Source organism: Emys orbicularis, chromosome 2 (genome assembly GCF_028017835.1).
Source record: "Emys orbicularis isolate rEmyOrb1 chromosome 2, rEmyOrb1.hap1, whole genome shotgun sequence".
Taxonomy (NCBI): Eukaryota; Metazoa; Chordata; order Testudines; family Emydidae; genus Emys; species Emys orbicularis.
The window spans coordinates 297,536,895-297,562,484 of NC_088684.1; the positions used below are offsets into that span (position 1 = coordinate 297,536,895).

Sequence of the window (25,590 nt, forward strand, 5' to 3'; positions counted from 1 at the left end):
CTGCCTCCGGTCTTGCAGAACATCCACTAGGCGCCGGAGCGTCTCCGTTTGCTCCCTCATTAGTCCAAGCAGGGTTTGAGTAGCCTGCTGGTCTTCCTGGCGCCACCTCTCGTCCCGTTCCATGACTGCTCTGTGCATTTGTGACAAGTTCTCCCTCCACTGTGTCGTCTGGGCTGCCTGCTCTCGTGAGCACTCCATAAGTTCATAAAACATGTCTTCCCGCGTTTTTCTCTTCCTTCTTCTAATCTGCGCTAGCCTCTGGGAGTGTGATGCCAGGCTGGGTTGGGAGACAGTCGCAGATGTGTCTGTGGGAATGGGAAAAAGGGAGTAAATTCCTGAGACAGATAAATGAAGTTGCTAACAAAGAGCATAGTCTTTCTCTGTGAACAACACCATGCACTGGACCTTTCACATGCGCACTCAGGACAAGGTCGAATTTTCGGCCCTCGCCTTATGTGTCTGGGGTCCTGCAGTTGCGATCAGAGAAGCGTTGCAGGACACCTCTACTTCTGCTGCAGGAAAACATGGTAAGCCGTAGACTTGTGGCAACTTAAAAATGTAATAGTAGCACTGGGCTCCTTTCGCACTGAATGCAAGGCCACTCTCTGCTGGCAGCAATCAGGGAAGCATGAGCTCTGCCCCTGTCCCACCACCTCGCGGCTGTCCCCGGGAAAGATCCCTGTATGCTGCCCCTCTGCCGCCTCCACCGCGTGGCTGTAAAGCAGTCCCAATACTAACATTCCTCTCCCTAATTTAAAGCAGGGCGTCATGTGTGACGTTACACTCATGAGGATCTCGGAGACCGAGAGGGGAAGGATGCTGCGTGAGACCATGCAGAGGCCTGGGCCGTATGCCGCCATGCTGTGCCGCGCACTGATCCCCGACTACCTGATGGACTCATGGCGTGGGAACGTGTGTTACCACGGGGGACCGAATAAGATCGCCCTGCCGTGGAACCTCATGCGCATGCTGGAGCGGTACCTCTAGGAGAGCTATGCCGAGCTATCCCAGGAGGACTGTCTGTCCATTCCCGGGCACATTGACTGCCTTTTCATTTAAGTTCAGCATAAGGGACTACAGAGTGGAGCGTCCTGTGGTGGACTAATCATGAATATACGGACAGTACTTGATTTTCTATACATAGTTAGGAGTAAATAGTTCACTAAGCCAACCAAATCATGAACAACAAATTACTAATATAGTTAATATTCCTGTTTTGTTATAAATAAAAGTTTCTATGTTTAAAGGAGTGACTGAAAAGCCCATTCTTAACAATATAAATATTCCAGTTATGTTAAAATGAAATGTTTAGATGTTTAAAGCACTCACTGCTTGATCCTTCCCCTGATTCGGTGTCCGGGGTACCGGCTGTGGACGGTTGGTAGGGGATCTCGGTAAGGGTGATGAAGAGCTCCTGGCTGTCGGGGAAATCAGCGGTGCAAGCGCTGTCGACTGCCTCGTCCTCCTCATCTCCTTCCTCATCTTCCCCGTCACCTAACAGTTCCGAGGAGGAACCGGCCGTGGACAATATCCCATCCTCGGAGTCCACGGTCAGTGGTGGGGTAGTGGTGGCGGCCGCACCTAGGATGGAATGCAGTGCCTCGTAGAAACGTGATGTGTGGGGCTGGGATCCGGAGCGTCGGTTTGCCTCTTTGGTTTTTTGGTAGCCTTGTCTCAGCTCCTTGATTTTCACGCGGCACTGCGTTGCATCCCGGCTGTATCCTCTCTCTGCCATGGCTTTAGAGATCTTCTCGTAGATCTTTGCATTCCTTCTTTTGGAGCGCAGCTCGGAAAGCACGGACTCATCGCCCCACACAGCGATGAGATCCAAGACTTCCCGATCAGTCCATGCTGGGGCCCTCTTTCTATTAGATTGCACGGCCATCTCTGCTGGAGAGCTCTGCATCGTTGCCAGTGCTGCTGAGCTCTCCACGCTGTCCAAACAGAAAATGAGATTCAAACTGGCCAGACAGGAAAAGGAATTCAAATTTTCCCGGGGCTTTTCCTGTGTGGCTGGTCAGAGCATCCGAGCTCGAAGTGCTGTCCAGAGCGTCAACAGAGTGGTGCACTGTGGGATAGCTCCCGGAGCTATTACCGTCGATTTCCATCCACACCTAGCCTAATTCGATATTGCCATTTCGAATTTAGCGCTACTCCTCTCGTTTTCGAGGATTACAGAAGTCGAATTTAAAAGAGCTCTATTTCGAACTAAGTAGCTTCCTGGTGTGGACGGGTGCAGGGTTAATTCGATGTAACGGCGCTAAATTCGATATAAGCTCCTAGTGTAGACCAGGCCTTAAAGGTGCCACAGGACCCTCTGTTGCTTCTATCTGATGTAGCTAATTCCTACAGATAGCAGTTTCTCACTCTAGGGTGTGTGAAATGGCTATCAGTAGGAATTTGCTACCTGTAGCAGGGAGAGGTAGTGAATTGTTACCATTAGCAGTTACTGATTCATATGGTTGTTCTTATGTGCTGACTTGTCCTAATTTGCCAAAACTTGACAGTGGTGTGGGATGGAAGCATAAAGTGTTCAGCTTCCAAACGACCCTGCCTGGATTCATGTTAGTGGGATGCGGGACATGTGGAGGAAAATTTAAATTCTAAATTTCCTTAGGGTTCATCTTCAATATACTTCTATGCTGGTGCGATCTCTGACCATTACAGTTCACCAGCTCAGCAGGCAGGCAGAGGCAGCAATGCACTTGTCCTGTTGCCTTGACTGAGAGAGGTTTCTGATCAAAGGGAGCGTAGATTCCAGCCAGCTCCTGGGTAATATCTCATTGGAGATGAAAGGGCTTGTTCAGAAAGAGATTTTGAAGTCAGTAGAGTAAAGATGAGCCAGATGTGTTTGTCTCCATGCAGCTCTATGTTATTCTCTGGGGGCTGGGTAGCTACTGGGACCAGGTATCAAGAGATGAATTCCTACTTCTTTCATCCCAGGAAACATAGCACAAAAATTGGGTTGAACCATTAGTGATGATGAAGAAGAAGTTGAAATCAAATCTATATTCGTTCATCGTATGTTATTCCACTCTGTTCAAATTCTCTATTCTGTCCTGGTCACATGGCAGCCCCATTGCAGGTAGTGCCTCACTCCACTCAACTGTCGGTGTTTTATAAGACAGGCATCTGTAAAAGCTAGGTAGAGGTTGATGGAAACCAAAAGTCGTTGTTGTAGAGATGTAAGAATCAAGTCAGTGTACTTTACTTTTTCAGCTAGCTTAACAAACACTTCTTGTCTTTCTTCATTTAAGGAGTCAATATAAGTGCCCTAATTAGCCTTTTCACATAGTTTGTCAGCATTGGCTTTGCTGATCAGTCTAGCAAACCAAGCCCGTCCACTTTTACTATATAAATCCATGGTACACCCACATCTTGAATACTGCGTGCAGTCCTGGTCGCCCCATCTCAGAAAAGTTATATTGGAGCTGGAAAAGGTACAGAGAAGGGCAACTACAATTATTAGTATGGAACAGCTTCCGTATGAGGAGAGATTAAAAAGACTGGGGGACTTTCCAGCTTGGACAAGAGACTACTAAGTGGGGGACATGATGGAGGTCTATACAATCTTGACTGGTGTGGAGAAAATGGAAAGCTCTCTCACATAACACAAGAACTAGGGGTCACCCAATGACATGAATAGGCAGCAGGTTTAAAACAAACGAAAGGAAGTATTTCTTCACACAACGCACAATCAACCTATGGAACTTTTTGGCAGGGGCTGTTTTAAAGGCCAAAACAAGAACAGGATTCAAAAAAGAACTAGATAAGTTCATGGAGGGTAGGTTCATCAATGGCTATTAGCCAGGATGGGCAGGGATGCAACACCATGCTCTGAGAGCCTCTGTTTGGCCAAAGCTGGGAGTGGACGATAGGGGATGGATCACTCAATAATTAGCAGGTTCTGTTAATTTCCTTTGAAGCACCTGGCATTGGCCACTGTCGGAAGACAGGACACTGGGCTAGATGGACCATTGGTCTGATCCAATATGGCTGTTCTTATGTTCTTATGTAAAAATTAATTATAATATAATAAAAATGTTTAGTATAGAAATTCCCAACACCAGCCAAAATTGATCACTTGGGCAACACAGCTCTGTCTGCTGGATGCCTTGGCAGAGTAGGTGAGTTCATGTAAATACCGTCTGGTCCTAAAGCCTTTCCCCCATCCCTGGCTCATCACTAGCTGTCAGGGCAGAGCTCATTCAGACCTTGCTTACAAATCATATTTTTAAATTATAAGGTTGGCCAACATCGCCGAAACCAATGCGCTGACCATGTCAGCAAAAACAACAGCTGTATGAGGAGGCTAGTCTTTGTTCAGACTTTTCAAACCTATTATACTTTTTCAGGTACAAGTATTTTATCATATACTGTATATGCTTTTAAACTGTGTATTAATGTTTTAATTTCCAACCAATGACAAAATTGGCAGCACGGCATGTAACTAGTTGACCGCTGGGGAAATGCAGGGGGGGTGTACAGCCCCGGGGGGGTGGGGGGGGGGGTGAGGGAAGGCCCGATTTCACTGAATTAAGCCTCCTGCTGCAGCACCGCAGTAGGTTACATCAAAGAGGAGCAGCAGTGACTGGGCATTGGGATGCGGGTGCCTTTAAGAACCCAGCCCTGGGAAGCCCATGCTGAGGGGTGCTGTCTGTGGGAGGGGAAATAAAAAAGCCCCTCTGCTCCCCACACCCTGTTATTGCAAACACTGGGGTCTCAGCCCCGGGGTAACTGTCATGCCTTGCCCCTGCCTGTGCTGGTTTTTACCCTCTGGCAGTTTTTACCCTACCCTCACCCCTAGGCTTAAATTAGGGTGACCAGACAGCAAGTGTGAAAAATCGGGATGGGAGGTGGGGGGGTAATAGGAGCCTATATAAGAAAAAGATCCAAAAATCGGGACTGTCCCTATAAAATCGGGACATCTGGTCACCCTAGCTTAAATCCGTCTCCTTCCTCCCCCCAGCCCCTCTCCTAACCCTGCCTGCAGCTGTTTGACCCCCCCCCTCAACTTCCGGCCCCTGCTCAGACCCTGCCCCCCACAAAGCAGCCAGCAGAAGCCCAGGGCTAGTAAGGGCAGGGGGAAGGGCAGTGGCTTCACCAGATGTTACTGAGCATGCTCGGTTCTTGCGCATGCTCAGTGCACAGCCCAAGTAGCCCGTTCCCGGGGGAGCCGTTTCCTGCCCCGGCCCGTGGCGAGGCGGCGCCGGGACTCTGCCCAGCCCGGAGCGGGAGCGGAGCTCGGCCGGGCCGGGCCCGCTGGAGAAGCCCCGCCCGGGGGGGCCATGGCCGAGCGGGCCGCTGCCCAGGTAAGGGCCCGGCGGGGTCCCCGCGCTGCGCCCCCCGGGACCGAGCCCCGCGCGGCGGGCGGGGAGTGGCCGCTCCGGAGCCGGGGGCGGGACCCCGCTGGGTCTCTCGGGCCGGCAGCTCGGCCCAGGCCCGGATCCGGAGCCCCTGGCGCCCGCCCGGGGTCTCCACGTGGCCCGGCCGCGCGGGCGGGGCGGGGCTGGGGGCGGCTCCCGGTCCCATAACTCCGAGCGGGTCCGAAACCCCCCGCCCGGCAGCCGCCTCTGCTTCTCCCCGCCGCGCCGCGCTGCCCACGGCCAGGGGTCCCCCAGCGCTCGGGGGTCTCCGGCTTCCTCTCCTCTCAGCCCAGGGATCCTGCTGTCCCCTAATGCTCGGGAAAGTCTCCTGCTCCGGCTGCTGTGCGCGGACCTGCAGCCAGCTCTGGGGAGGAGAACGGCTTTTCAGGGCACAGCTAGTCATGAAAGGCCCCAGGGTCTTGTCCCACGGGGGTGGGAGGTGCTATTTAACGGTCAGGGGTTGCCTAGCTTTAAAATAACATTACACTAAAACTCGTCTGTATTGTGATGATACTGAGCCAGGCTTTCTAACAAAACGGGGGAGGGAGAGCTCAGTGGTTTGAGCATTGGCCTGCTAAACCCAGGGTTGTGAGTTCAATCCTTGAGGGGGCCACTTAGGGATCTGGGGCAAAATCACTACTTGGTCCTGCTAGTGAAGGCAGGGGGCTGGACTCGATGACCTTTCAAGGTCCCTTCCAGTTCTAGGAGATAGGATATCTCCATAAATTATTAAAAACAAGAGGTCAAAAGGCCTCACAACTGCGCATAATAGTGATATTAGTCTATGTAAATCAAGAACTGAAACCCTTTACTAGACGTGGAGAGACAAGTGACCGAGGAGACAACTACGCCCATAAAACCTGACGGTGTGGATATTTCAAGACTACGTCAGTGATCCCTATTAATATGAGACACCCCATTCTTGAATACCTGCCCCATTCTCTAACTTTCATAATAAAAATTTACAAACTGCCATCACAGTAATCCATATATCATCAGTTGCAGTACCGGGCCTGTACTGATGAAATGCATAACGCAGCTCCATAGATTCCATGAAAGTGTTTATAAAATTCATAATACGTAATATCAAAAGATTTACAGAAACCTTCACCCAGCTGCCCCACACCCATAAACAGCACAACCTCAACTAACATTTATTTCCCCCTCCTGCAGGGACCAGGCATGTGGCTCCAGCACCAGTCATGACAGATGCACTCTCAGGTGGTGTGTGCCAGTTCAGATATCCTGCAGTATCTTGAGGTTACTCCTGGCAAAAAAGGTTCCCCCTTCTCCTTGCAAACATTGTGCAGATCACAGCAGCCCACAGGAATGTGGCCCACATTAATGACACTGGCATCCATACGGTTTTGAAGGCAGTGCCAATGGGATTTCAATCTGCCAAAAGCACATTTCACCGGTATCCTACAGCTACGGAGTGTGTGGTTGAACCCTCCTTTGTCAGGTCCTCTGAAATCGGGCTAAGGTTTCATAAGCCCTGGCAATGGGGTAAAGCAGGGTCCCCTACAATAACTGTGAGGACAGTGTATAACAATGTCATGCAGTGGGACTCATGTCCCAGCTTGTCCATGACGGTAAAGTCTGGATCTCTGGAACACCCTAGCGTCATGCATCCTGCCAGTGCATCCCACGGTCGTGTCCATGAATCTGCCCCTGTGGTGGACTAGGGCCTGCGTAATGATGGAGTGTACGTACTCGTGTGCTCCCTGCCGCGGGCAAACAATAGGTGCATGAGTTCCATCGGTGGCCCCACCACAATTTGGAAAGCCTGTTCTCCGAAAGCTGATAATTATGACAGGAACGTTTGCAATGCCCACCAACTTTGGGTGCATCACAGTCCTGGTCACCTCACAGACCTCTGCCACAGCCACCCCCACAGTTGATCTGCCAGCCTCAAACTGGTTAGCCACAGACCTGTAGCAGTCTGGGGTAGCCAGCTTCCTGAAGCCTATCGTGACCTGTTTCTGCATGGGCGTGGCTCCCCTCGTGCATGTGTTCTGACACTAGAGTGGGGGGCAAGCTGATCACAAACCTTCAGGGATGTCTGCTTCTTCATCCCAGGTCTGCATGATGATGGGATCCCACCAGTCTGTGCTTGTGGCCCCGCTCCAGAAGTGCCTGTCTACATAGGGGGAGTCTGCATCTAACGCAAAAGACATGAGCAGCTGGCATGTCAGTACCCCCCTCTGGGAGGTGCCTTGGGCAGGTCAAAAACTGCCACTGAAATGTCCAGCAGCATCTCACAGATGCTCCGTCTGTGATGGGAAACAGGGCTGACAGTGTGAGGTGGAGAAGTTCTTTCAGTGGCTCGGGATCCACATCGGTTCTGGCTGCAGGGAGCATGCGGACACAAAATGGCTTGGCTGATTGTGTTCTTGGGCTCTAAACACCCAGAATGCTTCTGGCCAACTCCCATGAGACAGGCAGACAAGTTCTCCCACAACCCACAGTGAAACAAGCCCCAGAGCCTCTGCTGGCAAGGGAGCCAGGAATCCTGGGATACAATAATATATGCCCACAGAAGCTGAAGTTCTGACTCATGGATTCGAAGGCCAGGAGGTACCATTGTGATCATCTAGTCTGACCTCCTGTGTGACACAGCCCAGAGAACTGCCCCAAAATGATTCCTAGAGCAGATCTTTTAGATCCAACCTTGATTTAAAAATTGTTAGTGATGGAGAATCCACCAGGACCCTTGCTAAATTGCTGCAATGGTTAATTACTCTCACTGTTAATATATATATATTCCACCTTATTTCCAGTCTGAATTTGTCTAGCTTCAACTTTCAGCCGTTGGGTCGTGTTCTACCTTTCTCTGCTAGATTGAAGAGCTCATTGTTAAATATTTGTTCCCTGTGTAAGTACATATAGACTGTAATCAAGTCTCCCCTTAACCGTCTCTCTGTTAAGCTAAATAGATTGAGCTCTTTGAGTCTCTCACTTTAAGGCAGGTTTTCTAATCCTTTAATCATTCTCATGGCTCCGAACCTTCTCCAAGATATCAACATCCTTCTTAAATGGTGGGCACCAGAACTTCACACAGTATTCCAGCAGCAGTTGCCAAATACAGAGGCAAAATAACCTCTCTACTCCTACTTGAGAGTCCCCTGTTTATGCATCCCACGCTGTCACACGCTTAGGTCTGTGTATTGTAGGAGGGATGCACCAGTATAATTGGGAAGCCCAGGTTCCCATTGCAGTGTGCTTGGGTTTGGAAACACGGAGTGCTCAAGCCTGGGTCCCACAGATCCGGGCTTAGCGTGCAGTGTAGACATATCCTCTCTGGCCATTTCTGTCTGCAGCTGGCTTTGCCTGACGGGGACGTGACCACAACTCCACTATCAATTTCTGTCTGTTTACACAGGGTTCAGAATGGGATGCAGATTCATGGCATTTGCTGCCTCTAAAACCCTCTGTTGTCCTCAAACAAAGGTCAGTGAGAGAAGCTCATGATCAGACTACAGAGTGTTCCCTGGGGACTGTGATGGCAGCAGTTCAAGCAGTGGAGAGGAAAGTTAAGGCATGCACCATGCGATTGCTGAATCTGGAGAGGAGACTGGGGAGTGCTGAGAAGAAACTAATAGGCTGCGAGAAAACAGCATTGGAGTTTGATACCAAGCTGGAGAGTAAGTGGGCCATGCTGGGAACTGTGATCCAGGAGAATAATCTGCTGCAGAGGAGGCTGGAGAACCTGGAGAACCTGCTGAAGAACAGGAACTTCTGGATCCTGAGACTCCCCCCAGGCACTAAGGGGGAGGTGCCCAAGGTAACGATACCATAGAAGGATAGGACTGGAAGGGACCTCGAGAGGTCATCTAGTCCACTCCCTTGCTCCGAGGCAGGAGTAAGTGTTATCTAGGTTAGTCAAACCATCCCAGACCGGTGTTTGACTAACCTGTTCTTAAAAACCTCCAACAACAGACTCCAGCAGCAAAAATAAAGCCCAACCTTGTATCAGCTGTATTGAAAGGGCCTTGCATATATGGCAGGTAGGTTCTGAAATTCAGCATCATACGATGGTTAATAATGAGTGAACTGTCTGATTTGTGCCTGACCAGCTGTCCATGCTGTTTCCTCATTCATTCGAGGCTTAGGCTTTGTCTACACTAGAGACCTTAGAGTGGCACAGCTGTACCGCTGTAAGGTCTCCGTGTGATCACTCTGTGCTGATGGGAGAGAGCTCTCCTGCCAGCAGAATTAAACCACCACAACGAGCGGCAGGAGCTATGTCAGCAGGAGAGCGTCTCCCACTGACAGCACTGTCCACACCGGCGCTTCTGTCGGTGAAACTTATGTCGGTCGTGTGTGTGTGTTTTTTTTTCACACCCCTAATTGACAAAAGTGCTAGTGTAGACATGGCCTTAGAGTGATAGCTGTAGTTTAAAGCAACAGAGGGTCCTGTGGCACCTTTAAGACTAACAGAAGTATTGGGAGCATAAGCTTTCGTGGGTAAGAACCTCACTTCTTCAGATGCAAGAAGTGAGGTTCTTACCCACGAAAGCTTATGCTCCCAATACTTCTGTTAGTCTTAAAGGTGCCACAGGACCCTCTGTTGCTTTTTACAGATTCAGACTAACACGGCTACCCCTCTGATAGCTGTAGTTTAGCACATTAATCTCGGGGCCACGTAGCACAGCTGGTTATGATTTGTGTAGCCTTTGGCAGCTCACCTAGGATAAGTACACTGGAGTTTCCAACTTGAGTTGATCGAGGGATAGCTCAGTGGTTTGAGCATTGGCCTGCTAAACCCAGGGTTGTGAGTTCAATCCTTGAGGGGACCATTTAGGGAACTGGGGTAAAAATCTGTCTGGGGATTGGTCCTGCTTTGAGCAGGGGGTTAGACTAGATGACCTCCTGAGGTCCCTTCCAACCCTGATATTCTATGATTGCCAGTTAACTCAAGTCAGAAAGCACATTTGTACGTGCTAGTCTAGACATTGTGTAAACGGGTGGGGAGCAGACCTTTGTGGTATGTATTGTGTTCACGTTCACAGGCACCATCCAGGGTGGGGCTCCATTGTACTAGGCACAGCACAGACATATAATAAAAGCCAAACGCTCTCTTGCATACCTTCATCTTTAATTCAAGACGGTTATTTGTAATTGCAGCAAAAAGTGCTGAATGTGCAATGCGTGTGATTTCAGGTGCCGGTGATTTGTAATTGCAGCAAAAAGTGCTGAATGTGCAATGCGTGTGATTTCAGGTGCCGGTGATGTTTGATGACGTCTCCGTCTATTTCAACGAGCAGGAGTGGGCGAACTTAGACGAATGGCAGAAAGAGCTTTACAAGAACGTGATGAAAGAGAATTATGAGACCCTGATCTCCCTGGGTAGGGCTCGGGTTTTACTTGTATATTTCCGGCTCGGCTAGGTACCAGCTTGGCTGCCCCCATGTTCCTTTGATTTCTGGTGGTCAGCACTGGCAGCCAATGGAACCGTTCTCCGTGATCAGATCCACACACCTCTCCCATTTGTAAGGAGAGCATGAGATCTACAACGATGGTTCTGATCTCTATATCTCAAGTGCTTTCCAGTGTTACATACACAGACTTCCAGGGCAGAAGGGATCGTTGTGATCATCTGCCCTGACCTCTTGTAACACAATTCAGGAATTGCTGGGTGAAGTTCCATGGCTTAAGCCTGATAATTTGTGTATGAACCAGGTTCTGTCTTTTAGAACAACATCCAGTCCTGATATAAAAGGTGCTAATGATGGAGAATCTCCTACATCACTTGGTAAAAGATTTATTTATTCATGTCCAGTCCCCATAAAGAAACCTGCTAGGTTCCTTGTGTGGTTTGCGATGTAAAATCACCTTTGTCAAAGTCCGTCTCTCAGGTAGCAACAGTAACTTTACAGCCTGTTCAGAGGGGATGAGCCCCACTTCTGAAGAACGGTCTGTAGAGATGGAAAGAGCATGTTCTCCTGCTGATTCCCCAGACAGCTCCATGTCGCAGTAGTTTGTGTGTCCCTTCCCCAGACAGGCACATGCAGCTGATAATACGGGGGTCAGAAGAACTGCTCTTTAAATGATTATTAAAGTTGAAACAAAATGTTTCCTATTAATAAAGCCAGTCCCCTTTTGTAAGATCTCATGTCATGATCTGGTTACGTGGGCTGGCTGCAGGCTTGAAAATAGGCAAGAGGGTTGACTTGTACTGCTCATGGGGCATCAAGGCCCCTTGCATATGTGAACCCTTGAATTCCCCTCTTCGAGGAACAAAACCCATCTCGCCTGTGTCGCTTTTGTGTAGGAATCCTAATAAAATGTTTGCAGCTGTCCAGCTCGCCCACCACTTCCAGTGGCTTAAAATCATTTACAGGTCTGTGTAAAAAGAGCTCAACCAATTATGAATAAAACATGCGGACTCTTAATGTCCTCTCCCGTGAACAGATTATGCTGTTTCCAAACCTGACATCCTGTCTCAGATTGAGCGAGGGGAAGAGCCCTACCTAAGGGATCAGCCAGGATCCCAGGATAGATCAGGAGAAAAAGATCAGAGTGAAGAGGGATCAGAGGAAAATGAAGTCCCTATAGATGCCTGCCCAGGTGAGTTATACAGGGCGTCACAGCATGCTTCGCTATGGCTGTCCCTACCCCATTCTTTTTCAGGAAATCTAGCTGTGCAGTGCCACCGTTGGTAGCAATGTTGGAAGCACTACTGTGGACAGGGCATGGGTGTTGAGACCACTGTGTCATTTAGGCCTGCTCTGATTTTTTTTATACAAAGGAAATGGAGTAGATCTAATCTACCTGGGTTTCAGGAAGGCATTTGATACAGTTCACATGGGAGATTACAAATTAAATTGAAGAAGATGGGGATTAATGAGAGAATTGAAAGGTGGATAAGGAACTGGTTAAAGGGGAGACTACAACGGGTCATACTGAAAGGTGAACTGTCAGGCTGGAGAGAGGTTACTAGTGGAGTTCTTCAGGGATTGGTCTTGGGACCAATTTTATTTAATGTTTTGATTCATGTCCCTGTCACAATAAGTGGGAGTGTGCTAATAAAATTTGCGGATGACACAAAGTTGGGGGGGGGGGGGGGGGTATCGCCAGCACAGAGGAGGACCGGAATATCATACGAGGAGATCTGGAGGACCTTGAAAACTGGAGTAATAGAAACGGGATGAAATTTAATAGTGCCAAGTGCAAGCTCATACACTTACAGACTAACAACAATTTTTGCTATAATCTGGGGATGTATCAGTTGGAAGCGACAGAGGAGAAAGACCTGGGTGTATTGGTCGATCACAGATGACTATTAGCCGGCAATGTGATGCAGCCATGAAAAAAGCTAATGCGGTCCTAGGATGCAACAGGCGAGGTGTTTCCAGTAGAAATAGGGAAGTGTTATTGCCATTATACAAGACACTTGTGAGACTTCATCTGGAATACTGTGTGCAGTTCTGGTCTCCCATGTTTGAGAGATGAATTCAAACTGGAACAGGTGCAGAGAAGGGCTACTAGGATGATCCGAGGAATGGAAAATCTACTTTACGGGAGGAGACTCAAGGAGCTTGGCTTGTTTAGCCTAACCAAACGAAGGCTGAGGGGAGATACAATTGCTCTCTATAAATGCATCAAGAGGGATAAATACCAGGGAGAGAGAGGAGTTATTTAGCTTAAATGCCAATGTTGGCACAAGAATAAATGGATGCTAACTGGCCATCAACAAGTTTAGGCTTGAAATTAGACGAAGGTTTCTAACCATCAGAGGAGTGAAGTTCTGGAATTGCCTTCCAAGGGGAGCACTGGGACAAAAAACCTAAATGGTTTCAAGACTGAGCTTGGTAAATGTATGGAGGGGATGGTATGATAGGACTGCCTATAATGACATATAGCCAATCTGTGACTGCTAGTTGCAAAAATCCCCAGCAGCTGGAGATGGGACACTAGATGGGGAGGGCTCTGAGTTACTACAGAGAATTCTTTCCCAGGTGTCTGGCTGGTGGGTCTTGCCCACATGCTCAGGGTCTAACTGATTGCCATATTTGGGGGCAGGAAGGAATTTTCCCCCAGGTCATATTGGCAGAGACCCTGGCGGTTTTTCAACCTTCCTCTGCAGCTTGGGGCACGGGTCACTTGCTGGTTTGAACTAGAGTGAATGGTGGATTCTCTGTAACTTGAAATCTTTAAACCATGATTTGAGGACTTCAGGAGTTTAAGGGTTAAGAGGTTATGGGTCTGTTGCAGGAGTGGAGGGGCGAGGTTCTGTGGCCTGCGATGATGTGGTGATCACGCTGGTCCCTTCTGGCCTTAGAGTCTATGAGGTAGATGTGGTGATAGGAATACAATGGGGTTATGTCTGATTGTTGCAAGGAAGAATGTAGAAAACTCCTCCTGGAAAAGGGATGGAGAGAGAAGTGGAGTGTAGAATGGAATAAGGACACAATAGTCCAGGACTCACTCACTAGCATCCTTGACTGACAACACAAGTGGGGTCCCCATCTCCAACAAGAGGCTTGGCAGAGAATAAGCTGAGCTGCTTGTGTGTGTCCGAGTTGGTCGTTCGCTCCAGTTAGGGCTGGGTGAGTTCCTGCAGATGGGAAGCACTGAAGCGAGCAGGTGATGCATGTGGGGACTCAACTGGAGTTTGATTATAAGATGAGGAAAGAATGTTGTTGTGGGGAGTGCTGGGGAGATGGGCGGAGAGAGCGGGGAAATGAGGACCGTAGCAGTTACAGGGGTAATGGGAACATGAGACTGGGGTGGCTTCCGGGTTATAGTGAGGAGGCTTGGAGAATAGGCCAAAGGTGTGACCCTAAGGAGGTGGCAGAGTAGATAGGATTGCTAGAGAGGGATGACTGGGAAGGGGATGGAAGATGGTCTGAAGGGTCATGAACTTGGATGCTGATCCCATGGCCAGGGGAGAAGAAACTGATGGGGTGAGATGCCCCCGTTTCATGCCGGAGAGTGGTGGAAGAGGGGAAAGGAGTGCCCCAAGGAGCTCGCTGGGCAGTAGCAGCCGGAGCTTTGCAGGCAGAGGGTATTTCAGAACGTTGTTAGTTGGGGTGTGTCCCTGAGGAAAGACGATGGGGCTCAAGTACCAAGTCTTGATGATGTGAAGGTTGGGTTTTTTGAATGGAGGAAGTGGAGGGATTTCAAATGCAGGGTCACGCGGGAAGGTGGGTGAGGGGCATGGTGGGGGCTGAGAGTAGTGGTGGTGAAGAAGGTTAGTAAGAGCTGAGGATGCCGGGGGAAGGGCAGCAACTGAAACGGAGAAGGTAGAATTTGGAGTTCTAGAATCCAGAGGGACTTCGGTGGCCCTCCCTTATGGACATCTGGGTGTTTGCTGGTCGTTTTCCTCCACGTCTTTGCTCTAGTCCCAGCTAGTTCTTACTCTGACCCGTTCCCTTTCAGAGCATTTCATGGCTGCTTAACTTTCAGCTTCCCCCGGAGCTTCAGGAACATGTTTGAATCCATTCAGAGCCAGTCTCCAGCCAAGAATCAGCAGAGGGCAGAGATAAGGGGCCAGACCCTTCAGAAGCCGTGTGTGTGTCCAGCTTGTAATGAATGTTGCTCTCTTTCCTGTGGACAGAATCTCCGGTTTCTATCATGGATATTTTATCGTGGGCTATACAAGAGGAGGAGCCCTGTGAGAACAATCAGCCAGGTCTGGAGGGGAGACCAAACCCTACAGACCGCAGCACTGGTGAGAAACAGATTAACCCAACAGAACACTATGATTTCTATGGTTCTATCTCTTTTCTGCATATGGGATGTCCCATGGTCCCGTGCATTCTATTCTTAGCTCTGCTACTGGCTTTTCCTGGGGCCTTGGGCAGCTTCTTTACCTTTCTGCTCTGTAAAATGGGGAGAATGATGTATTCCTTCCCTTGTAAAGCGCTTTGAGACCCACCACTGAAAAGCACTGTGTAAACGTTTGGTGTCACCAGCTCGTGATGTGCCGCCTTTCCTCCTGTGCTAACTGAGAGAGAGAATCATAATTCTATTGATGTTCTGGTCTGCAGAGAGTGTGAGATCAGAAAAGTGAAAAGCAAGTGTTGCTAGATGGCACATCATTGTAAGAGGTGGTGGGGCAGAGAGGTGAGGAGGGGGGACCCTGACTTACCATCTAGCAAGGTCCTAGTGCTCTTCAGTGGTGGGTGAGATGTGACTGGCCAAGGGCGCTCGTGGGCCCCAAATCAGGTGTGAGTCAGTGTCATCAGTGGATGTGCGATTTGTGGATCAACATGGAAAAGAGAGAACACAAGATCAGCCATACTGGGTCGGACCAATGATCCATCTAGCCCAGTGTCCTGTCTTCTGATGGTGGCCAGTGCCAGATGCTTCAGAGGGAATGAACAGAACAGGACAATTTTGAGTGAACTGTCTGCTGTCGTCCGCTCCCAGCTTCTGGCAGCTGGAGGCTTAGGAATGCCCAGAGCATGGGGTTGGGTCTCTGACCATCTTGTCAAATAGCCATTGATGGACCTATCCTCCATGAATGTATCTAATTCCTTTTTGAATCCCATTATACTTTTGGCCTTCACAACATCCCATGGCAACGTGTTCCACAGGTTGGCTGTGGACTGCATGAAGAAATATTTTCTTTGGTTTGTTTTAAATCTGTTGCATATTAATTTCATCAGGTGACCTCTAGTTTTTGTGTTATGTGAAGGGGTAAGTAACACTTCTGTATTCACTTTCTCCACACCATTCCTAGTTTTAGAGACCTCTGTCATATCCCCCCATATTTGTCTCTTTTCTAAGATGAACAGTCCCAGTATTTTTTATCTCTTATATGGAAGCTGTTCCAGACTTCTCATCATTTTTGTTGTCCTTCTCTGAAATTTTTCCAATTCCAATATATCTTTTTTGAGATGGGACGACCAGAATTGCATGCAGCATTCAAGGTGTGGGCATATCATGGATTTATATAGCTGCATTATGATATTTTCTGTCTTGTTATCTTTCTCTTTCCTAATGGTTGATAATATTCTGTTTGCTTTTTTGACTGACACTGCACATTGAGCAGATGTTTTCAGAGCACTCTCCAGAATGACTCCCAGATCTTTTCTGAGTGGTAAAAGCTAATTTAGACCCATCATTTTGTATGTATAGTTTAGATTATTTTTTCCAATGTTCATTAAGAACATAAGAACGGCCATACTGGGTCAAACCAAAGGTCCATCTAGGCCAGTATCCTGTCTTCCGACAGTGGCCAATACCAGGTGCCCCAGAGGGAATGAACAGAGCAGTTAATCATCAAGTGATCCTTTCCCTGTTGCTCAGTGCCAGCTCCTGGCAAACAGAGGCTAGGGACACCATCCCTGCCCATTCTGGCTAATAGCCATTAATAGACCTATCCTCCATTACTTTACACTTTCCAACATTGAATTTCATCTCCCATTTTGACCCTGTTTTTTAAGATCCCTTTGAAGCTCTTCGCAGTCATCTTTGGACTTAGTAAATTACTCAAGATAGGTAGCAAGTTTTTCAGATGATAACTCACTGTTTACCCCCTTTTCCAGATCATTTATGAATATGTTGAACAGCACAGATCGCGGGGGGGGGCACAGCTATTTACCTTTCTCCATTGTGAAAACTGACCATTTATTCCTACCCTTTGTTTTCTATCTTTTATCCAGTTACTGATCCATGAGAGGACTTTCCCTCTTCTCCCATCACTGCTTAGTTTGCTTAAGAGCCTTTGGTGAGGGACCTTGTCAAAGAGGGACTTTCTGAAAGTCCAAGTAAACTATATGCAGTGGATCACCACTGTCCACATGTTTGTTGACCCCCTCAAAGAGTTCTAATAGATTGGTGAGGCGTGATTTCCCTTTACCAAAGCTGTGTTGACTCTTCTCCAACATATGTTCATCTCTGTGTTATTTACTGTAGTTTCAACCAATTTACCTGGTGCTGAAGTTAGGCTTCCCGGCCGGTAATTGCCGGGATCACCTCTGAAGCCTTTTAAAAAAATTAACAGTATATTAGCTACTCTCCAGTTGTCTGGTGTATAGAGGCTGATTTTAAGCGATATATTAACTACCCCAGTTAGTAGTTCTGCAATTTCATGTTTGAGTTCCTTCAGAACTCTTGAGTAAAGGTAGAGGGCAAAGGAAGTTTAGTTGGCAAGTGTGCTGGGTTCCCTCCCAACCCTGTTGTGGTGTAGGTGGAGCTGGCAGTGCTGTTATGATTCAGGAAGGTTGACTAATACTTTCTGGTAGAAGATGCTGTTTTCAGTTGCTGGAGCAGAGGGGGCAGGTATAGGAGCCAGGGAGGGGGGGTATAATGCATGTGCAGAAGAAGGCTGAATGAAAGATGCCACAGGCAACGTTACTTCTGGCATTTCTAACTTACAAGTGGTTGACTTTGCAGCCTTCACATTCTTTTACCGTAGTGGGGTTTTTTGTATGGAGCTTCATTTCTACAGGGTGAAATTCATCCCTTGTGCAGAAGACCAGCACAAGACCTATGCACAGCTTAACCTGCGCTGCCCACGTGCACATCCGCTGGGAATGTCCCCCTCAGTGCTTTGCACAGCTGATACAAAGACACAGTCCCTGCTCCAGAGAGCACTTTATAATCTCATTGCAGCCGTTGCACAGAACAGAAAACACTGGTGTGGGAGTGAGGGAGGACGAGGGTTACCTGAGTGAGATCACATGGCTGCTCTCGGAGGGTTGTACGGAGCTTGCTGGGTCTGCTGGAGTTACACATTTCTAATGGGAAACTAGTTTGCCTGCAATATTCAGCACTTAATGCTCATGTTAGTGTCAGAATGGCAGGTGCAAGGTAATTGCAGAATCTGCAAACTCCACTTTCTTACTCTCTCTACTTTCAGTAGGACCTGAAAACATAAGAGGTCTGTACTCTGTGTGCGTGCGTATTTTGTATCTCTATACATATTTTATGTTTTCTGATTCTACAGAGAGCATAGAGGCTGCGGAAGAGAGTGTAGTTTGCAAGCCCTGCGTTTACCTTGCTCCTGCAAGTTTTTTCAGTGTGTCTGCTAAAGTCTTTCCTTTTCTACATGCTGAAATAGGCTAAAATATGCTGCCCCTCCCTTGGGGCTTGGTATAGAAGTGCACGTTCCCAGACTCCTCGACGCTCCCTTTCTGCAAAGAAATCCGCCCTGTTGGGACCCAAGTGTGGGTCATGAGTCTTCAAAGGACTCTTGTGTCCCAAGAGAATGAAATGAATAACCTTTGTGTTGCTGGTTCATTTCAGGAGATGGCCAGTTAATGACAAAAGAAACCAGGTTTGATGGGGATTGTGAACCTGAAAATCTGGAGGCAGAGGGGGAATTACCAGGAAGACCCAGAGAGAAGGTCCTCCAGACCTTGGCTGAGGCTGAGAGCCAGCTGTGCTCTAAGGTGCAGCAGCCAAACCCTGAGGAGAAAAGGTTGTGTGACTCCACTGAAGGGGAGAGTGGCTTAAAGACTCTGAGTGTCTGCCCACGGAACCGCCCAAGGGACAGACTACACCCTTGTACAGAGTGCGGGAAGAGCTTTCGGCTGAAGATCAACCTTATCATTCACCAGAGGAGCCATGCAAACGAGGGGCCGTACGAGTGTCCTGAGTGTGAGATCTGCTTCACTTCCAAGCAGCATCTTGCTCTGCATCAGAGGATTCACACAGGAGAGGGAGCTCCGGCACCTGGACTTGGGGAAAGCAGCGATCTGGAGCTGAGACTCTGCCCAGGAACGGAGGCCACGGGAACCGCCCGCAGAAGCACGAGAAGCAAATCTGGCATCGGGGAGCACCGGCCGAGCCACACCGACGAGAGGCTGTACATGTGCCGCCAGTGTAAGAAACACTTCTCCCAGGAGATAGATCTAACGAGGCACCAGAAGACTCACAGCAAGATCTTCCCAACGTGCACCGTGTGCTGGAAGACGTTCACCTGCTCCTACAGCCTCCGCAGGCACCAGATGGTCCATTCTGGAGAGAGGCCGTATCACTGCCCTGACTGTGAGAGACGCTTCGCCCGCAAGGTGAACCTCTTGCGGCACCAGAGGGTCCATGCCAGGGAGAAGATCCTGAGGATGAGGCGAATGCACCGACAGATCGCCCGGCATTCGCCGCCCTCTGAAGCACCGGGGCAGCCACTGCAGGGAGAAGCTGCCAGCTGCCAGTCCACAGAAACCTTCACTGCTCACCAGACAATGCACCCAGGAGAGACGTGATCGCTGCACCCACTGCAACAAAAGCTTCTACTGTGACCAGTCTCAATTACCAGTACAGATCTCACACTGGGCGAAGGGAGGGGCTTCCCAGCTCCCAGCACACGGGGACAGCCCAGCCCCACTGGGTGTAAGAACAGGAAATAAGGCAGTCGCCGGCGAGGACTGATAAATTACCACCTGGGAAAGGATGCAGCAAGCGCTGGGTGACATTCTTTGGCCTGGGTTGTGCAGGAGTTCAAAGTAGATGATCATAATGGTCCCTTCTGGCCTTATCTAGGGAGTGACGCCCAGGTGAGCATTGTCCAGCTGCCTCTGAAATGTCAGGGTGGCTGGGGTCTCAGGGAAACCGTGTCAGTGTCTAGGTGGATCTTGGAGCTGAAGGGGCCCGTCTGAACTGTAGAGAATCCACAGGTCAGATAACTGGGGCTTTCCCCTGCAGGGGAACGGAGCAGGAGGGAGTGCTTGGATGCCATGGTGGGGACGGTCCTGTGGAGGCCCACACAGATCAGTATGCTTTGCAGTTCCTTATGTTCTCAGCAGGGCTTTCTAGTTCTCTGCCTCTGCCCTACTCGCTAATGCATTACCTGATTCCCACGTCGCTTTCCCGGGTATTGGAGACGCTGCTTCTCAGTTAGACTTTGGTTTCATTCAGCACCGATCGTGCGAAGGTTTTACGAGGCCGAGAGGTTGTGAGCCCCAAGCACACGCTGCGGGGGGAAGGGTAGGAGTGGGGAGTAACTTGATGGGGGTTTGGATCCCTCCCAGCTCCACCGTCATCGCATTATGCCAACTGATGTGGAGACAGGCAGTATCCCCCATGCGTGTCCTTTTGTGACTGAGAGGGACGGAGCCCCCCAGCAGCACAGAGCCCCCACAGCAGCACTTGGGGGGGGTGGGTGTAGGATAAATATGGAATTAAAGAATTAGGGTTAGTAAATTGCTCATTACTTAGGCTTTTTAAGCACGTTTAGAGCAATTGTATAAATATCATTTGGCCTTTGGATTTGACAGTTTATGAGTGTCATGGTAATACCCTGCCTCAGTAATAATTCCAGCAGAGGGGTTGAGTCTCCAGCAGTCCGCGGGTGGAAATCATGACTGCTCTGACCTGTCATGTGACGCTGAAGCCCATCACTGGCTTTGGGAAATACTAACAAATGATGGGACAAGTAACAGAGGGTCCTGTGGCACCTTTAAGACTAACAGAAGTATTGGGAGCATAAGCGTTCGTGGGTAAGAACCTCACTTCTTCAGATGACAGACACACGGGGCTGGCCAGATGAAAAGCCAGTCAGGCCTGGCTCCCTTTTCACTGCCCCAGACCATCTCGGAGTTGTAGCGAGGAGAGTTGGGCAAGGAACGGTTTTCCCAGCCGCAGAAACTGCCGGGACTGCAAAGATTTTTCCTGTTCTGCATCGGGCCAAAACTTAGACCTTTCAAAAATTTCCTGAGACATCTCCTGCCCCGCCAGCAGAATAGCCAGTAGCCCAGAGGTTGGGGCACTCTGCTGGGATGTGGGAGAACCAGGTTCGAGGCTTGACTCTGCCTGATTCAATCTCAGGACCTTGTAGCTGAATTTTTTAATATATAAATAATCATATAATTATGTAAGCAGTGTGTGGGTAATAGATTAGAGTTGTCCATGTGGTAGAATATGAGTAGGCTCCCAGCACAGGGGTATGGGACTAATGAGTGTGGGTCTCTGATGAGTATGTAAGGCTGTAACGCTAGGCCTACAGGCGTTAGGGCTGTAAGATGCATAGCATGGCCAGAGAAGGTCTCGGAGCTAGAACAGGTGGGCATGACTAGTTGACTGAAAGATAACCCTTTTCCAGGAACGTATAAGATTACTGTAAAAGGTGTGTTAAGTGCTGATGTTCAGGAAACTGCAGCATAGGTTCTAGTCTGTTCCTTGTATAATGCACCAGTTAATACCGCAAGGTGCCTGAGAGTGACATTTTGGGGGATTTTGTAATAACCTCACGTTGCTGTGGTAACTCATTGACATGGATGTTAGTGAGAATGAGGGGACGGCCAGTGAGGAATGTGGGGTGTGGAAGCATGGATAAGGGAGAAGGGGTTGCAGCCTGTTCGTGTATATATGAGCCTTAGGGTACGTCTTCACTACCCGCCAGATCGGCGGCTAGTAATCGATCTATCGGGGATTGATTTATCGCGTCTCATCTAGACGCAATAAATCGATCCTCGAACGCGCTCCCCTTCGACTCCAGAACTCCACCAGGGCGAGAGGCGGAAGTGGAGTCGACGAGGGAGCCATGGCCATTGATCCCGCGCCGTGAGGACGCGAGGTAAGTCAATCTAAGATACGTCGACTTCAGCTACGCTATTCTCGTAGCTGAAGTTGCGTATCTTAGATCGACCCTCCCCCTCCTTCCCCCCCCCCCCCCCCCCAGTGTAGACCAGCCCTTAGTAACTCAGGATAAGAGGTGTTGCCCAGTCTGTGTGCTGGGGGGATGCACCAGGTGATGCTAGGATGACAACTGATGATGATGATGATGAAGGAATGACCTACATTCTAGGATCCCCCAGTAGGAGATGTGACACTTGAGTGATGCTGGTCATAGGGCCAAACTCTTTGCACTTTCGCCCTGTCTGCTGTTGTGTTTCAGTATCTGGGGGATTGTTTATCTGCTGAGTGGATTTGTTAATAAAGGGACTCGTGATGAATTGCAGTTGTTTCTCGTGTGCTCCTAGACTCTCTTATTCCAATGATATTGATGATAATATTCCTGATGCTGTAGTCCTCAGGAGACCAAACCTTTGTTGACCACAGCGATCTAAGAGATTAATCAATACAACTGTCTATTAATTATGCTGCAACTTGAACCTGATTCTCCCACATCCCAAGGGAGTGCCTGACCCACCGAGCTATTGGCTATTCTGGGATGTCTCATTCTCTCTTGTTTTGACCAGAAATTCTAGCCTGTAGCTGAGAGAGTTCAGCTGAAACTGATACATTCCCACAAAAAGTTCATGATGAATCTGCATTTCCCGATGAAAAAACAGTTTGGTAGGTGGCTGCTAGAAGAGATGACATCAAAGCAATGACAGGGTGAGTCAAGTCAGAGACATCAGGTAGTAGGCGCTGTCTGCAGCTGGCTACTAGGGGCCAGTTTAAATGCGTAGGTTCCCAAGTTTGCTTTCTGTTGTGGCTGAAAACCCAGCGTGTGATGTAACAGTTTGACATTAACAAATCTGGCCCCTTTCAGAGCAAGCCGTAAGGTGTGTGGGTTTGGTTAGCATGTTGTTTCTTTATTCCTGGCCATCAGAGGACTGCTGGCCGTTGTGTGTTGACAGGTGTGGGTAGCACTGTATCATTTCTGCGTTTGCAATGTTTAGTATTGTGGGGCTTGGTATAGAGGCAACTGCCATCAGACGTCACTAAAATGGGTGAGAGGTTGCACACACAGTGTTCAGATTCAGAAGCCAGAAGGGACCATTGTGTTACACAGGAGGACAGACTAGATGATCACAGGCCAGAGAACTTCCCCAAAATAACTCCTACAGCAGAGCTTCTGGAAAACATCTCATCTCGATTTAAAAATTGTCAGTAATGGAGAATCCACCACGACCCTGGGTAAGTTGTTCCAGTGGTTAATTACCCTCACTGCTAAAAATGTACATGTTATTTCCAGTCTGAGTTTGTCGATTTGTCCAGCCATTGGCTCGTGTCCTACCTTTTTCTGCTAAGTTGAAGAGTCCATTATTAAATATTGGTTCCCCATGTAGATACTTACAGACTGTAATCAGGTCACCCCTTAACGTTTTCAGTCTATTTAGCTTATCACTGTAAGGCAGGTTTTCTAATCTTTTAATCATTCTCGTGGCTTTTCTCTGACCCCTCTCCAATTTATTAACATCCTGCTTGAATTGTGGGCACCAGAACCGAACGCAGGATTCCAGCAGCGTTGCACCAGTGCCAAATACAGAGGTAAAATACACTGTACTCTCGAGATTCCCATTAGAATCGCATTAGTTCTTTTAGCCACATTGTCACACTGGGAGCTCACGTTCAGCTGATTATCCACCAAGCCGCCCATGTCTTTTTCAGAGTCCTGGTTCCCAGCATAGAGTGTAGTGTAGTGTGGTGTAGTGGTGACTCTCCCATTACAGGGAGTGGTGAGGCTCTGGATGCAGACACATCGTGCTGGTTAATTTGTTGGGGGGTTGGGCTTTTAAAAGAACCAACAAGGAACGAGCCCATGGAATGCACAGCTCATCTCATTGCAACACGTACTTCCCCTGCTCCTGCCTGTTATCCCTGGTTCTCATGTAGACGCTGATCCTGCAAACACTTGGGACCTGATCCAGTTCCCATTGAAGTGAATGGAAAAACTGCCAGATCAGGCTCTCAGTGCTGAGTAGAGCGTGTTGATTCATTGGTTTATTCAAGCGGAGCGCTCACTACTTTGGTGGTAAGTGTTTGCAGGACTGAACCCCAGGGCTGCAGTCAAGCCATCCCGGGTGTTGAATTTGCCCATGTGGCTCTGACTACAGGCTCAAGGCTCTAGATTGTACATTCTTTATGATTGAGACTTCTCATCTTGTATTAATTCCACGTGTGCCTCTTTAGTGGTACAGAAATAGTAATGAATCTGTATATACGTTCTCCTGCGTCTTTTGGCTTTGTTTTATTTGTTTTATTAATTTGTATTACCATGCACCTAGGAGCCCTAGTCAATGGATGCAGGGAGATGGCCTTTTGTTAACTTTTTGTATATTTCACAGATTAAAAAAATAAATTGAAAAGAATCACAATAAAATGTGCTATTTGAGTCCAGTGTAATATTTGATGGTTTTGTCTCAAAAAACGTCCATACAGTTTTTTCATATATATACACATGCACACAACGATCAGTATTAATCATTCTGGTGATCGTTAATCATCTGTCACAACAAATCCTGCATCTTGGCAGGGGGTTAGACTAGATGATCCTTGCGTTCTCTGGTTCTGTTTTGTAATAAGTTTATAACTAGGCTTGGAAAGACAAGATTTTTATCAGTGAATGTCAATTTCACCATACACACACACCCATGAAAAAAATATTTCCATCAATAATAATCAACATTTACCTACAGGCAAAGTAAGAAAAATGCTGCTTGAGAATTTACTAGAGTTTGATTTAAGGATATTTGCTTCGTATTTTTGACATAGGAGGGCGACAGGTTTTTTTAACGGTTATAAAGTGTTAACTTTTTGAATCTGTCTCTGTCATTAATTATTGTCTGATCTCCCCCCTCCATAATTTCCTGCAACTGTGAAAATTTAAATCGACAAAAATTGAAAAAAAAAAATACTTAAATCAACATTATCCTTTAAAATTACAAAAAAGATGGAATTCTGCCAAGCTAGCTGTAAGTCAGTGGTTCTCAAACTGTGGGTCAGGACCCCAAAGTGTCTTGCAACCCCATTTTAAGGCCAGTATTAGAGTTGCTGGGACCCATGGCTGAAGCTGAAGCCTGAGCTCCACCCCCACCCACGGCAGCTGGGCTTGGGCTCCAGCCCCCTCTTCCCCCACTCCCCCCGGTCATGCAATAACTTTGTTGTCTGAAGGGGGTCCCGGCGCAGTGAAGTTTGAGAAACCCTGCTGTAAGTAGATAGATTATTAGTCTAGATCAGTGGTTCCCAAACTTTAACAGCCCGCGAACCCCTTTCTCTAAATTGTGAAATCTCGTGAACCCCCTCCTAAAAATGAATATTTCCAGGGTTTTAAATTTAAATTTCCTCAATGTGACGGATGCGCTTGCTTTGCTCTGCATAGCTCTTTGAAGTCCGGAACCTTTGGAGAAAGATAAAGTCTCAGGTCTGGTTCGGCATCAAGTCTGTTTCTGTATTTCGTTTTCAGATGTGCATACGAGGAAAATGCTTTCTCGCATAAGTATGTTGTTGAAAATGGTAACAAAACTGCAGCAGCTTTTTCTGCCAGAAGGGGGTACTCGTTTCTTAAACTCAGCCAAAAGTTGATCAATGACAGATTTCTGAAACTCCTTTTCAGTTCGTAATCACAGGAGATCTCAATCAATTTCTCTTTTTCCTCAGTGTT

The 25,590-nt window shown here is 48.3% G+C and overlaps 1 protein-coding gene across 1 annotated transcript; it reads left to right on the forward strand.

Moving 5' to 3' along the window:
* Positions 1-5,288: 5,288 nt before the first annotated feature.
* LOC135875246 (zinc finger protein 777-like) lies at positions 5,289-19,525 on the forward strand. Its single transcript, XM_065400249.1, has 6 exons — positions 5,289-5,312; positions 8,749-9,150; positions 10,589-10,715; positions 11,781-11,936; positions 14,929-15,042; positions 18,567-19,525. The coding sequence occupies exons 1-6, from the start codon at positions 5,289-5,291 to the stop codon at positions 19,523-19,525; spliced, it is 1,782 nt and encodes a 593-aa protein (XP_065256321.1).
* Positions 19,526-25,590: the final 6,065 nt, after the last annotated feature.